General features: G+C 36.5%; 1 protein-coding gene across 6 annotated transcripts in view; it reads right to left on the reverse strand.

Annotated features, from left to right (window-relative positions):
* Positions 1 to 16549, reverse strand: part of NKAIN3 (sodium/potassium transporting ATPase interacting 3) — a 315711-nt gene that overhangs the window by 75937 nt on the left and 223225 nt on the right. For 3 of the 6 annotated variants that reach the window (XM_032442740.2, XM_015855766.3, XM_032442741.2), the window contains exon 4: positions 1956 to 2153. The exons of the other annotated variants lie outside the window; for them this stretch is intronic. In XM_032442740.2, coding sequence (XP_032298631.1) covers positions 1956 to 2153 — 198 coding nt within the window. The remainder of the gene's footprint in view (positions 1 to 1955; positions 2154 to 16549) is intronic. 6 annotated transcript variants of the gene reach the window in all.

The raw sequence follows: 16549 nt of genomic DNA on the forward strand, positions 1-16549 counted from the left end.
TTTGTATTTTTCCATACTAGCATTTCATTATGGCTCAACTTTTTGTGCATGGTGCCCCTAAGATTTCATTCTTGAACATCTAGCCTGCCTGGACTCTGCTGCCTTTCAGAATCACCTCCAAAGGATCCTGTTCTCTGAATAGGCTGAAGCCTTCCCTCTGGAAATCCAAGGTAACAGTTCTGCTAATTGCCATCCTTTCTTCAGTTATAATTAAAAAAAATAAATCAACCCTATCATTCCATAATTGCTCTGCCAAGAGAACCTCCAGCCACCACATCACCAGAGCTTCTGTCTGCGGACAGTAGGACAGTTGTGGCTTCTTCCCTAACAGACTGTCTAACCATCTGTCTCAGGAACTTATCTTCCACACACTTCAGGAATCTCCAACACAGTTTTCTCCCTGCTGTAGTGTATTTCCAGTGAACATCCGGAAAGTTGAAAGTCCCAATGGGACAAAGGAGGTCCCAATGGGATAAAGGGCTAGTGACCCTTATAGAATATTTCATTTGTCAGTTCATCCTGATTAGGTGTTCTGTAGCAGATTCCCATAATAATATCCACCTTCTTGACCTTACCTTGAATCAATGCTTTTATCACCATTACCCAAATCCATGTAGCCAAAGCATTCTTTACCATGTAGGGCTAGCTAAACAACTCTACTTCTCTGTCTGTCTCTACTGAAGAACCTGTAACCATCTATCACAACACTCAGGCATGTGAGTTGTCTCACCATTTCATTTAAATGAATGAATGACTTATTCCATTCAAAACATGTCATTACCTTGAAAAATAAAATCTGAGAATTAATTCAAACTAATAAATGAGACCTGCCCTAACAATCTCTCTTACTTTGGTAAGTGGTAGTGTTTTCAGTCAGTTAGTACCAACAGCTTGAAGTACTGATTAGACTAGGAATATCCCGCCTTTCTTGTTAATCATATCTTGGAGCTTGTCTTACCAGCAGGTATGGTCTGAAGACCGTAACCTTTCTCATGCTATCCAACAAGAACTGGTTAGAAGCACAGATTACAAGCATTTGTATTCTTAGAATAGACACAGATATCTGAGGTGTATCAGACCTATGTGCGGTCATTTCTAACAGACCATTTCCTTTGTACCACTCGTAACTATGTAGAGGATGAAAGAGATACTACTTCTAGGAGATCACACAACATTTGCACAAACCAAGCTGTTGAGCTCAAGCAAAACCAGGAATTTGAGGAAAGGCTGTGGCTAAGACTGGTCTTCTGTTCTTAAAGTAACTCAGTGCTTCCCTGCACTGCCCACAGCCGTCAGGTACCTAGTGGCTCCTGGCATAGTTCAGCAGCTGTGTGATAGACATCAGACTTTCTCTAATGACTTGTATTACTTGTAGTTTTGACTGGCATTGCCACTACAAAAAGTGGATTCTGATAACCCAGAGTCTCAGGAAAGAACAGGTAACATGGTTAAATATAAAGGAGTATTTACATTCCTAATATTTCTGTGACCTTTTTCAAGAGTCACATTTATACCTCACTTTGGGAGAACCTAACTTGTATATCATGTAAAATATGTTAACATTCAGGACTGAATAAATACCACCAGCAATTGTGAACTTTGGAAAGGTTTAGGAAAACTAACTTTGGACAAGTCTGATCTTCTTTTCCACACATATGAATGAATGAGATATGAGAACATAAGATGGTTTTCACCTCTATCAGCGAAGGCCAAAAAAAGAACTATCCTAATTTTTCACCTACACAGAGCTGTAGAAGATATAAACAAAGAGAATAATGATGTACATTTTAATAATGTGACTATCATTCTCTAATTCAGAATACAATACAATTCCAAATCTGTGTTGCTATTCATCAACCACTACATTACCCCGTCAAGAAAGAGGCACACAAGAGCTGAGCTTGGAATGCAAAAAGATTGCTGGAATCTGACTACAAGAGGAAATTAGGACTTACAGAGAGGAGAATTTGGATAGCGCTGTGAATGACCTCTAGGTACTGGAAATCAATTATGCAGCCTGTCACAGAGACGTAGGAGTAATCATCTAGGATGCCAGGAGTAGAAGGACGCACCACCCTTCGTATGCAGCCAGGCCCATGTTCCCGCCACCAAGAACGATGCATTGAGATGTTAAAGGTCATGAGATCAGTTTCCTAGGAGACAGGGAGGGAAAAAGCATGAAATCCTCTAATTCAATATTATTTAAGATGAAGAAATGGAAATAAAAAGTGGTTTTAATTTTTGAAAGGAAAACAACATAATTTACCTTCCCCTTCACCCACATAATTTTAACATGAAAGTAGATTATTGAGAGGGAGAAAGGAAATTGCAAATGTTTATCATTTGAGCTCCTGTCCAATAGAACCATCATAGAAAAAACAGTACAAAACACAGTGCATATCCTACGACTCCATGGACTCCACAGCTTAAAAAACAGCTTCATTGTCATTTAATCGACATGCAAATCAAGAATTAATTCTTGGAACAGGAAGTAGAGAAAATCTTACTCCATGCTTCTAGAAGTGACCTAAAATAAACTTCCCTCATATTCATATTTTCTTAAATTGATTACTTCAGAAAAATCAGGTATTATTTTAAATTGGGCCAAGTAGATTGTTCCTGATACCTAATGTTCAAATAATAATCTCTCTGCAGTCAAGGTGTCTGAGACCAGTAAGGAGCATCTCAAACCAACCAACTCAAACCAATGAGGTAATCAACATCGCTCTGTTGAGAATTTTATATTTCAGAGCATCGCTTTGGAGTTTGTCTTCAAAAGAGAGGACTCAGGAGTGTTTATCGACTGAAGACTTGGCCTGGGAGCAAATGAAACCATCTCAATACAGGAAACTTGGAGATGGTACCATTGTATCCTGTGAAGGAAAGATACAGCCTGGCAATTCCCTTGCTTGAAGTTAACAAGAACCCATTTTAATGCCAAACCAACTTCCACACTAGCAATTAACATGAAATAAGTCATATTAATACTTAGACAATTCAGATTTAGGTTTCTCCACATCAGTAAACTTCAAGGTAGTTATAATAATGCATACAACATTGTTTGTCATTGGCCCACAGATTTCCTTATTCTCATTTGTGCCAGTTTGTGAACACTGCGTGTACACCAATGCTGATTCACTTGTATCTCACTCTGAAAATCTATTCTGTAAGTTTATGTGACAGTTTTACATTGACAAAAATGTCTATTTGGTGTAAATTCTAGGTTCTGCCTCTGTTAATTGCCTTTATTCTGGCCACATCTGAAAAGTAACAGGTGAATTATATCTTGCCAATCTCTGTAGCTGATAGCATTAACAAATCAGCTGATCTTTTACTCTCCATAAGCTCTTTACCCTTAAAATGAAGATTTGTAGGATCAGTCATTCACAGTTGATGAAGCATTTGTCTTTTGACATTGTGTGTTGCTCTTTGATACCAGCATAGGACACTTTCAGCTGCACTAGAAAAATGATCTACAAAATCTGAAGTTGACAGATAATTCAGTGTAATGAAAATGTAATTACAAATACAGTCATAGGAAATAGCAGAGGTTTTCTCTGTACAACAATGCCAGAGATTGCACAGTGCTAACAAGTGCTTTTAGAAATCATCAATTGCAGAAAATGCCATTTATCAAGAAGCAAGCACATACTCATCTATTTTGGTAACTCTTTGTTGAGTGCAGAAGTGGATAATTTTCAGTGTGGGTTAGTCTGTCTCAAACACTGCAAGTTAACATTTCTTTATTGTAACTGTGGGAATAAATAGCAAAGTCTGTACATCTGGTGTTATCATGGCTTTCTTTGTCCTCAAGGTTTGGTGTTTTTGTTTTTTTGTTTTTTTGTTTTTTTTTTGTTTTTTTTTGTTTTTTTTTCCCCTCTATTGTTTCTTTGTGTTTTGTTTTGGTTTATAAGTTTTATTAGCTATAGCCTGTGCTCATGCTTGTGCTTAGTTCACAGTCAACAGCAAAGAAAAACAGCAGACGACCTAAATAGGGAAACAGCTCTGCTACACCTTGCCAATACCTTTAAAACACAGTACTCTGGCATATAGTTGCATTTGACAATTTTAGATAAAATCTTCTGTTTCTAAAATACTGCTACATCTGGTTGCTGAGAGGATTTTTTTTTTTTTTTAAATTGCTTAAATTTATGATCATACTTAGAGATCTCTCCCTGAGTTTTCTGACCATTATCTGAGCTCATTTACTATGAAGACAGTGAACAGGAGGCACATCTGCAGACTCTTTCATGTTTCAAAGCTGCTGGTGCTTCAGTAAGGAAAGGAAACAGCACTACTATAGCAAAAATTATTTTATCTGATTAAAAGGAGATGTCATGACAGCACTTGCAGCTGCTGTTATTATCATTATTCAGAAATTATAGGAAAAGGCCTTAAGAAGAGTGTTTCATAATTACTTTTCACTGTGTGCATTATGTCCTGACTCTTCAAACCAAGTAAAAGGAGATAATGAAGACCCAGCAAAGACCATTTCAAGAAACGCAAACAGACCCACTCAGTGCATGAGCTTGACCTCTAACACATCACTTCACAAAATGGCAGTCATAAGCTTTTTGAGCTGATAAATGTTAAGCTGCCAATCAATAAATAAAAGCCTAAAATAATAATAATAGTAATAACACTCATCTCATTTTTTAGAGATTTTTAAACTGTAAAGTGAGTTGAGTATTCCAGGCTTTCAAAGAGTAGCCTATATCTTTATTCTCCTCTTCAGAAGCATATTAAATTCAAAGAATCTATGCTTGATTATAAAGGTTTAAATATCAACATATTTCTAAGACTGTTTTATTATCAGTGTATTCAGTATTTGGAAGCTTTGGATGGTGGAAAAGCTGCTGCTCAAGTGGATTATTCTCAATCATATGTTTAATAAAAGTTAAAAATTCTTATGAAATTCTGGCAGCATAACATTGATTTCCTAACTTTCTTTTTCCTCCACTTCCTGAAACCACTTTTTCTAGCCATGGCCTGCTCTATGTCTGATCAGTTATGCTCCACCTTCCCTTGCAGTGCTGAACAGGTTGGCTTTGAAGACCTGGGTAGGTAACACTGAAAAAGTCCCTTGCTAAAGATGGAACTTTCTATCACAAGCTCCCATGCTTTATTGATTGGGATTTTGAATGTAACAATAACATGAACATGTGAAAGAAGGCTTGAAAAAATGCAAAATATGTGTTAACAGGATACATTATGGATCATAAATTTTTGAGCTAAAAGGCTCATAAAATGATGAACATTAAAAAAAAAACCAACACTTTATAATATAATTTTCAGTCTCAGCAAAACCATTTTGACTTATTTTTACATTTACCTTTTCTGTTGCTTTCAAACAAAAGTGCTCAGATCCCTACAGAATTCTGCATAGTTTTAAATATAAAAAAAAATTAAATCCGTCATCAACATACCTTCCCTTAGAGACAAACTGCTATAAAATTCTTTCCACACTGTTTTACAATATAGCATTTTTTGATACTTGAAGCAGAAGGATTCAACCTCAGCACCATTCCAGTCTCTAAGCATTCTACACTGCTTCATCAGGAAAGTACATATTTATTGAGAAGACTTAAGTGTTAATGCAGGCTGGACTTCTGCCTTAAAAATAGAAATGCCTGTCTCTCTCTCTCTCTCTTTCTTTCTTTCTTTCTTTCTTTCTTTCTTTCTTTCTTTCTTTCTTTCTTTCTTTCTTTCTTTCTTTCTTTCTTTCTTTCTTTCTTTCTTTCTTTCTTTCTTTCTTTCTTTCTTTCTTTCTTTCTTTCTCTCTTTCTTACTCTCTCTCTTTCTTTCTCTCTCTCTTTCTTTCTCTCTCTCTTTCTTTCTTTCTCTCTTTCTTTCTCTCTTTCTCTCTTTCTCTCTTTCTCTCTTTCTCTCTTTCTCTCTTTCTCTCTTTCTCTCTTTCTTTCTCTCTTTCTTTCTCTCTTTCTTTCTCTCTTTCTTTCTTTCTCTCTTTCTTTCTCTCTTTCTTTCTTTCTTTCTTTCTTTCTTTCTTTCTTTCTTTCTTTCTTTCTTTCTTTCTTTCTTTCTTTCTTTCTTTCTTTCTTTCTTTCTTTCTTTCTTTCTTTCTTTCTTTCTTTCTTTCTTTCTTTCTTTCTTTCTTCTTCTTCTTTTTTTTTTTTAAATGCTAAAGCTGCTTGGTTTTACATAGTTCTCCATCATCCACATCGTGGATGACCTGATGTGAGAAATCATGCAAAACCAATCCTTTCATGAGGTGGTATTTCTAATGGTCTAGGAAATATATGCAAATAACAGATATAATCCGTGCCAAGAGCCCACATAATTCAATATGTGGGACAGAAGCAATTTAGCCTCAAACCAAAACAGGATTCAATTTTGTTATTACCCAAATAATTTTATATTTTGTACACAGTGGTTGTGAAAAAATAGAAAGCATGGGAATAAAGGCTTGATTTAGAATGAAATGTTGCAATAACAGTACAGTTCATTTTAATATTGTCCTTTATTTCTGGTTGGCTCTGCATTCTCCCTCTCCATCCTGAGCTGAGGAATACAGCAACTACCCTACTAGAAGAAAAGTTGAATTCCTTGCAGGAAATAAGCCTATGACAAAGCGAGTCCTAAATTTAAGTGTACACGTGAGAGTCAAAAGACATTAAAATGCACCATAAAAAGACTTTTGAAAGCTCTCTTGAATGTTAAGATTCCCAACAAGAAAAATAACTCCCTTTTCTGAGACTAACGAGAATGTTCCTACCGGTTTCCAGGTACACTTTTAAAGATTAATAGGCCAGTTTAGGTAACTGCTGTTCTGTTCTCTGCTTTGCTTGCTTGAAGCAATGCAATTGCTCATGATACTGCCAGCTCCTGTTGTTTTATGGCAAGTCTGGTTCCATTCAGTGTTTTTGTTAAAACCTTCATCCTCAGAGATGTGAGATTACGATAAGTATTTCGTTTTGTTATAAGAGAGTGAGCTGAAGAACAGAAAATACAAAAATCATAAGCCCTACTGCAATACTCTTCCAATTCTGTGCTGTAAGTGTTACTATTTGATGCTTTTCTTAAAGCTTAGCTTCTGGGATCTGTCTATGTAGCAACAGGAACACCAGTTCAGATTGTCACCAATTGTACAAGATAGTCCCCTAGAGACTGGAGGATGCTCGTGGATCCTCCAGGGAACAGAAGAGGACCAGCTTTTTTTTTTAACTGGCCGATTAATGAGTTCAAATTTCACATGCACCCTAGAAACCTTATAAGTTGAGTACTCCTTATGATGTCTAATTTTATTGATCAACACATCACATGGTTGATTGGTACTTCTGTCAGGAAATCTGAATACATAACTGAATCTTCAATATTAAGAAAGGATAGGGAATTTATAAAAAAATAAAGATTGAATTTTTTAATTTTTAGTTATTTTAACAATTCTGAGCAGTTGAAAACACTGCTACCATTTATACAGGACTGATTTCTACATTAGAGAAACCTAATTTTTGTTTTTGAATGTGTGCAGAGGACAACCAGAAGGACCAGAAGGATTCACTGCATCTTTTGAATGTGCTCCTATATAGCTTAATGAATAGAACTTTCTGCCACTAACAGATTGCCAAGATGAGAGTACTTGTGCTGCTGAAACCCTCCTGATGGTCCAGAATACAAAATATGAGAAGCAGTGAGCGGCAGAAGTGTATTGAACTACCAGGGGACTGCTTTTGCCCTATTTTAACTTTATTTATACAAGATGTAACATTTTTTTCTGCTCTTGAATGCAAACATCCTGGTGACACTTTTATAAATATATATTTTTTTGCCTGTGATATCAGGTCACCATATATACACATGTTTTTAAGTCTTCCATATTTTGTGGTGCAGTTTCCTAATGATCTTGGCTTTAGCAGGGCAATGCTTTAACCACAAGCCTTGCTTATATTCTGCCAAGTATATTACTGAGTATGAGTATATTACTTGAGTCCCTTAAGAAAACTTAAGTTTAGATGATAAAATTTAAAATCCTCCCTCTCCTATAAGAGGAAGCGAAGCAGTGACAGTAGAAAAAGATTCCATTCTAGGAGAGCTCAGCTAATATGATAAATTGAATTTCAAATTGCCTGTAAGCATTTATCCATGTATTAGGTCCCTTAAAACACTTTTTGTATATAAATATATATATGCTTTATATTTTATATATACACTAAGTGCGCATTTACATAGACAGATAAAATAAGTATACGTATATTTATTATTACCTGCACAAATTAATGACTCAGCAGTGCTTTCCTGAGAACATCTGTCAACTGTGGTCAGAGCCGGCAGCATTAACAATCTCTTTCAGACAATGCATTGTATCCTGGCCCTAATCAAATGAATCTAATCTGCTACATAACCTACCTCCAAACCTCAACCATCCTCAGATGTTCACACAAAACAGAATACTCATTTGTCCTCTACAACTATTTTCAGAAGATTATCATAGGAGCATGGGTCCCTTTTTCTCTGAGATATTTTCTCTGTACTTAGTTTACACTCATAATCAAACTTCCAAGTTTTTTTGTTTTGTTTTGTTTTGTTTTGTTTTTCCCCATGAGATTAATTACCAAAATTTAAGGATATCCAGCAACTTCAGGATAAGGTCATATGAGCCATGCCAAGGGAAATCAGGGAGGTGCTGTGCCTACTCATTTTTTCCCACAGGTAAGAATTTTCTCACAGAAGTTCTAGTCGATTGGGTTTGATATGATGCCACAAAATGTATTCTTTATCCAAGAGGGAAAGATACAATGCTCTGTTATGAACTTCAAGTCTAGGCAAATTACTTAATGGTCCTGTAAATAGATATTATACAAATCAGGTAACTTTAAGGGATGAATGAATACAGAGAAGTCTAATGACCCATTCATTCTTTAACATCACTGATTTGTCTGCAATCTATCATTCAATTTTTAATATGGCCTGCTCCAGTAAATAAAAGTAAAATGAGACTACTGCAATGATACAAGAGCATATAAGCGAGACGGTATTCACATTTCACTGCCAATTTTGAATTTGAAGAACAATAAGCTACTTCCAGAGAGACTGCGAGTGCTGTAAATGACAGCATGACACAGGTTTAAAAGATAAGTGAATTCAACACCCCTTTATATATTTACTAATTCCAGTAAGTCAAGAATACTACAAAAAGTGCTGCCCAATATATATACACAATTATTTTTTCAGTTTTTCTAAAAACTGCTTGAACAACAAAGCCTTTTTCTGAGCTGTTGAGTATCTACAAGTTCTAATACACTTCAGAGATCATTAACCTTCACTATAAACAATAATTGCAATAAGTAGAGTATTTATTTTGCACTTTATTTTTAAAACCACTTAAAAAGCATTGATATGAAGATGTCAGTCTAACTCCAGTAGCAGCTGAAAGTCTGAGCAGTCTATAAAGCCACTCAGCTAATTCAAAAAGCATGCATGCAAGTCACTTAATTTTAACAAGCATCCCACTGACCTTAGAGAACTACATATGTTTGCTAGATTTGTGCCAGAAAGGAAGAAGGAATCAGAAAGATTCAGAAAAAGGAGGAAAAAAAAACAAAAAACAACAACAATAAAACAAACAACAAAAAACCCAAATTATTATATTCCTACTAGTCTAATTGTACATCTTGGCAATAGAACAGAATTTCTTAGTACCTCCTATACAGATTTTTGCAGCTCATTTATCCATGGACAGGAATGCTTTGTCATGTTTTGCTCAAAGACTCTAACTAGGCATGTGAAAACAGTCCACAGATAATTGTAGTGGTGCTGTTTCAAGAATATTGCTTTTAAAAGGTGAATTGATTTCCCTTTCACCCTGTACTGGAGGAAGAGGAACAGAAAGAGGGTAATGTTTCAATTTAACATATGCCTCACTTGTAGCCAGCTGACGTCTGTATGCTAAATAACAAAGATGTGGATCAATTCAGAGCTAAGCATGTCTTGGGGAAACTGTAGTTTGGATAAAACAAGGAAATTTTGAGTTGTGAAAATGCTAAGCAGGAGGGGATACTGTTTCCTGCCTCTTACTGCCCACTGACCCTTGGAGGATTCCCCACTACTGCTCTTTCAGTAATCATCCCTTCTTAGAGCCAGAGACTGAACAAAAATTTTGTTTCTTAAAGCGCTGCAGAGAATTGCGTCAATGAGAGGTGATGGGTAGGCTTTAATTTCTTGTCAGCTGGGGACAGGATGCATTTTTGTGGGCATCAAAGGACTGCTAGCTCAGGTGACAGCAGCTGTGGAGAAGTTGTCTGGAAATCACCCCTGCTCAGGAAATCCATCTCAGTGCAGTGCAGTTACCAAGCATATAATGTGAAAAGCATCACCAAATGCTGCTTTGATACTTCTAGATAACTTATGTTATCTCATGCAGTGTTATGCATGAGAAGACATCTACGTATACATGGATTTAGTTTTCAGTCTTAATTGTGTACTAGAGACACAGCCGCACAGCATCACTACAGGCAACTGGCAGTGCAGAGACATACTGAAACTCCACACAGCTTTGAATTTGATCACTCCATCCAATTTGGGGTCAGAGAAGCCCACACTGATAAGAAATTAAAAAATCTGAGTTGATGGCATCACTACAGATGGGTAACTATAAAGGTTCTCTGACTTGCACATCTAGATATTAGAAATGCCTTCACTGCCCTTGACTGAATTCTGCTGTCCTGTTTAGGACCAAAATAGATTTTGCCTATTTGATATTAAGAAGAAAACAAACCACCACAACTATTCATGCAGACACAAGGGCATTCAGCTATTCATAAACCATAATCAAGTAAATTTTTGCACAGCAGGCAGACCATTATGTAGAAGCTGTACTTAGTTTGCAAGACAGAAAACAAGGTAAACATCTCCAGACACCTGCATTTGACAATCCTTTAGAAGGACTGAAGTTACTTCTGAATTTATCTCTTGCCATCAAGAAATGCAAATGTTGAATAGTAAAAACTTAAGATCTGAACAGCAAAAATACAATATCCTTATGTTAAAAAAGAGAGAAAGAAAGAGAGAAAGAGAGAAAGAAAGAAAGAAAGAAACAGAGAAAGAATGGAAGGAAGGAAGGAAGGAAGGAAGGAAGGAAGGAAGGAAGGAAGGAAGGAAGGAAGGAAGGAAGGAAGGAAGGAAGGAAGGAAGGAAGGAAGGAAGGAAGGAAGGAAGGAAGGAAGGAAGGAAGGAAGGAAGGAAGGAAGGAAGGAAGGAAGGAAGGAAGGAAGGAAGGAAGGAAGGAAGGAAGGAAGGAAGGAAGGAAGGAAGGAAGGAAGGAAGGAAGGAAGGAAGGAAGGAAGGAAGGAAGGAAGGAAGGAAGGAAGGAAGGAAGGAAGGAAGGAAGGAAGGAAAAGGTGTGAACAGCATCTCATTGTCTAATTTACAATGCCGTACACAACTTCTTGAATTCCAAGGAATATCTATCTCAGAAAGATCTCAAAGAAAGTGGGAAAAAAACCAACCAAACAGCCTCCTAACAAACATGAAAACTAGTAATAATTTGATGAACAGCATACATGGATCGCATCTCCAGTATGACTGCTTTGGAATTCTCTTACTAAAGAAAGAGAAAACCCTAAGCAAAGGAAATCTGTTCCTGTTGATTTCTGGGGGCAAGTTTAATTTCTTAAGGACTGTATTTTTGTAGATTGTGCTTACTTACAAAAGGGAAGCAAGAAATTAAGCAAAAAGTCAAACAGAAAAAAACCCTCTATTAATAGAGTGCGAGTAAATCACACAGAAATAAGTCACAGACTACCACATCCAAACACTAGTCCCAGAATGGCAGTATTTCAACTAAGTTGATATAATCAAATTAGCTGGATTTCTACTAGCATATAAATAATTATAATGCTTTAAAGGTATTTTAGCAATATTTTATTTTATTTTTTAAAAAGTGCTACAGGATGCAAAATAAACTGAAACGTTAGAAGAAGTTTTGTAGACTATAACACATACATAGTAATGACCATGGTGGTGACTATCCCATTTCAATAATTTAATTAAAACTAATTTTTCATCCTTAACTCCTGTAGCAGTATTGCTCAGCCCAAGCTCTTACTTCTTTTATATTGCAAGATGGTCTGTCAAGGGAATAAATTACCCTGAAAAAACCATAGAAAAGGGCATTAATGAAATTACATTTGAATGTTCACTGCAGGTACAACTCAAAGTCCACACAAGAATTTGTTTTGTGTGTGTTCTCTACAGGTTCTTTCAAGAAAATGAGAAAGCCTGCTTACTTACACCTCATAAGTTCATTGATACACATGGACAAAGTACCACCTTGAGTATAAATATACTGAATTCCGACAGAGACCAACCAAACTTCTAGAAATCCTGAACAAATAACCACAACTCTAGCAGACAACAGTGCAGGATCACTGATATCAATCACTTACTCATTTCTTCTCTATTTTTGTTATTTAGTCCATTTTGTCTGCTTTGATCCATACAGGAAACAGATGTAAAAGTTATGTGAATTACATCTGGAGATGCATTCATCTACTGAAACCAACATATGTTTCTGTATTGATTCCACCAGAGTTAAGAGCTCCACTCCATCTGCATCACTTTTGATTCCTGCTCTGCTTCCGCTTCCACATTCTATGTGGAAACTTGTTCTTGTCTTCTAGACCCTTCTCAAACTCAACTCAGGCATGCTGGGATGCTAATACTATTACAATTATCTTTAATTCTTCAAAATTTGTGAAGGATCAGATGGTTTTCTGAATACAAGAATAAATGATCAGGAATAAATGAAAACAACAATAATCTACTTCAATTCACAGTATTTAAAGATATTTTTATCTGAATAAATAAATAAATAAATAAATAGAAATAAAAAAGAACTTCTTTTCCACTACTGTGAAAAAAATACGGTCACAGGAATTGCTCCCTCAGAAGGCAGCACAAGACTGTGACACCATGGAACTGTACCTTCTTTTATACAAAGTGCATACTCACCTGCTACACACTACTCCTTTTTTAAAGCTATGAATAGTTACAAAACCTTATACATTATATAAATAACAAGATATTAATAGAGTGCTAGAGAAACATAATTCAAAATGAATGTTGTGCTCCAGGTGGAGAAATATTCTCTAGAGGATCTCCATTCTTTACCACCAAAGCTTTGACTTCCAGATAAAAAGGGCAGTGGAATGCATTGATGCACCTTCATTAAAGCCAATGCAGCTACAAACAGTTAGATTGCTAAAGAATTTGGCCTTGGAGATACAGTCATCAAGAGAGAAGAGAAATTACGCATTAGATTCTAGTCCGGAAAAGCCAATAATAGAATAAGAAACATCAGCTGCTCTGAATTATGACAGCACCCCTTGGGTAATTAGAATTTCTGAAACGGCAACATTCTAGGTATTAATGCCATTGGCATTTATAACAAGAGAGTAATTATTAGAAGTTTAAAAGCCTCCTGTGACTGAGATTTACTGTTAACTTACAATCAAATAACTTTGTGTCATCATATTTTATTCATGTCTAGTGCTGTGACTAATTCCAGGGGTCTGACTGGAAAATTACAGACTGATACTTATATTAATTTGTTAGTATTTAATTACCAGCATGTCCAGAGAGTTCTGTCCTCTCATATATGTATACATTGCTTTTTGGTTTTAGAGAAACATTTTCACTGATCTTTGCAAGTAAAGATTAGTTGCCCCTATGAAACTTAATATATCACAAATATTTCTTCTGTTTCAGTTCTTCATTTTGTGAAGTAGATAAAATTCTAAAGCTACTCTAATGCTCCATTGATATTGTTGATTAGTTAGTTCAAGGTCATTGCAGGTCTGCTTATTATGAATTGATAAGGTTCAGGTTTTACTTGAAGGCTAGCTGTCTACAAAGAGGGGAAAAGTAGCTCCAGACCATCTCTACTTCTGCAAAACCTTACAGCAGCCTAATCCAGAGCAGGACTTCCGTTGCCCCCTATTCCACCAGTAAAAAAAGCTTTTCTTACTGGACTCTGCTATATGTAACTGTGGAGTAATGGAAGTCAATGACATTAAGATTGAGTTTAGAAAGCAACACGGAAGAAGGCAGCTCACCCTTTCTGAATGCTGGTGATGTCTTAAAAAGAGCAGTTTTTGAAGGGAGAGACACAGCTTTTCTGGCTGCTAACTCTTAAATGAGGGCAAGAAGGGGTGGACCCAGAGTCTAGCCCTTTATGTTGCTCAGGTGCATTGCTTCCCTGAGTTTGTCACCTGGTACTCATCCACTCTTTCAGGTTGTGACCTGGCAATTCCCATACAGTAATGCACTACTCAAGGATTGTTTTGTACACTCTTAGTGATGCAAACAGGCGATTAAGGTTTATGCCAAAACAATCTCTAACTTCAAAGGAAATCCTCAAAAACTTATTTAAAAGAAGATTATTGCATTGTCTTTGATAGATCTTCCCAACAAAGAGTGGCACCCATCTCGTACTGACTATTTGTCCTCCAATTCTCCAGAAATCTCTGAAAGTGGGACCAGATAGACACCATCTATAAAAACAAGATAATCAATAGGATGTCATCACAGACAAAATACTGGTAGCAATGTCATCATTAGCATCCTCCTCTCCGGTTTAGGCACGATTTTTTTCCTGAAGCACAAGATAATGCAGAATAGATTAGCAGTACCAGACAGGCAAGCAGATACCATCAGTACAAGTAGCAATCAGGTGTATTACTCCCGATGCATCATTTCTCACACGTCAGAGGAGAAACTTATTTTACTGTTTGAAAATACGTCCTGTTTACCCATAGTCAAATGGTGTGATAGCAATAACAGAGCTCAGAAAATGGCTACAGATTGTTAAGGAATAATTTCAGTGTATTAGAGAAGTGTTTGCCTCAGTGTTGCTCTGCAAGTGGTTTATGCTCAGTCCATCATCCAGTGCAATCTTTAGTGCTGCTAGTAGTGACAGTCTAAGAAAGGAAAACAGTTATCAACAGCACAGCTAATGTTGAGAACTTTATTTTGTAATGATTTCTCTGCAAGATTTCCCAGATTGCATATCTATCCTGACATAATAGTCCGTACATCAGAAAACGTTTCACCGGACATGCAGTGAGAGCAGCTACATTTATTCACAGTGTGTAGGCTGCTTTCCCTCCCTTCTTCTGACATACTGTGTCTGTTACTTCAACTTTCAACGGATTCAGCCAGTTACTAAGGCCACAGGTTGATCACCTTCCAATTCCCAATATATCACTTGCATCATCACAAACAAGAAAGGTTGAGAAAAATAATTGTATGACAGACAGATCTTCTGTGTAGTCAAGATGGGGCTTTTTGTTCCCTCATTGTGATATTTTTAATTACTACCTACGTTTCTATCACCAGTTGTAATATGGAAGTTCTATTGAAGGTCTTGACACCATTGTTACAGTTCCAGGAATTAATACTTTTAATCATTTTTTAATAAATGTATTACAAATATCAGAATCAATTTTCCATATGTAATATTTGATGTCTTATAGAATGTAATTTTTAGAATAATCCATTCATATTTGTCCTGGTTTCAGCTGGTACAGAGTTGATTTTTTCACAGTGTCCTGTATGATCCTATGGCTATAGGAGAAAAACAACATTGATACTACACTGATGTTGCTGAGGCCATTCCAGTTTTTCCAGCTTCTCTGACAGTAAGTTGTCTGGGAGGCACAAGGAGCTGAAAGGAAACAGAACCATGACAGCTGACCTAAACTGGCCAAAGTGATATTCCATACCACACGACACTGTGTGAAAAACTATAAAACAGGGAGTTGGACAGGGGAGGAGCTGCTGCTCAGGAACTGACTGGGCATTGGTAAGCAGGTGGTGAGCAATTGTGAGCAACTGTGAGCAAAAGAGGACATCACATCATATACAAAGATGTTCTTTTACTTCTTTGAGACATAAAGATGGCAACCTGGTGTTTTTCTCCAAGATGCCCTATGGTAAAATGATACATACTACACAGACTAAATAGCAATTATTTGTGTTGTATTATTATGTTAAACTGCATACATTTGAACACAGTGCGATACAGCCACATTTGCAGTCCAGTCTTTCTAGACATAAGGAAAAGCTTTTTCTCTCAGAGAGTGGTCAGGCACTGGAATGGCTGCTCAGCTGTTAGTGGAGTTGCTCTCCCTGGCAGTGTTCAAGAGGTGTTTGGATGAGGAGCTACGAGATATGGGTTAGTGGCTTGTGGTAGCAGTGGTTATGGGAGGATGGTTGGACCAGATGATTTTGAAGGTCCTTTCCAACCTTGTGATTCTGTGATTCTATATTCACTCTTTCCTACAAGACAATCCTCTGTCTTTGCCTTGTGAGGAGAATAACAGAAAGAAAATCCTCATTGTAAAGGAAAAAATGACAGAACTGCTGAAGGAACTTGTGTTTGTTTTTATGAATTGGAATAGATTTAAGAAACAAAAAGCATGATTATTTCACAAATAATTTTTATATAACATTTAATAATGTTTTGTTGAGGACCATTTGCAATATTAGAAGAAAAAAGAAAGAGATAATTATGTACTAGTTAGGGTACTGTCAT

Source organism: Coturnix japonica, chromosome 2, assembly GCF_054131305.1.
Source record: "Coturnix japonica strain WE chromosome 2, WE-NBRP24, whole genome shotgun sequence".
NCBI lineage: Eukaryota > Metazoa > Chordata > Aves > Galliformes > Phasianidae > Coturnix > Coturnix japonica.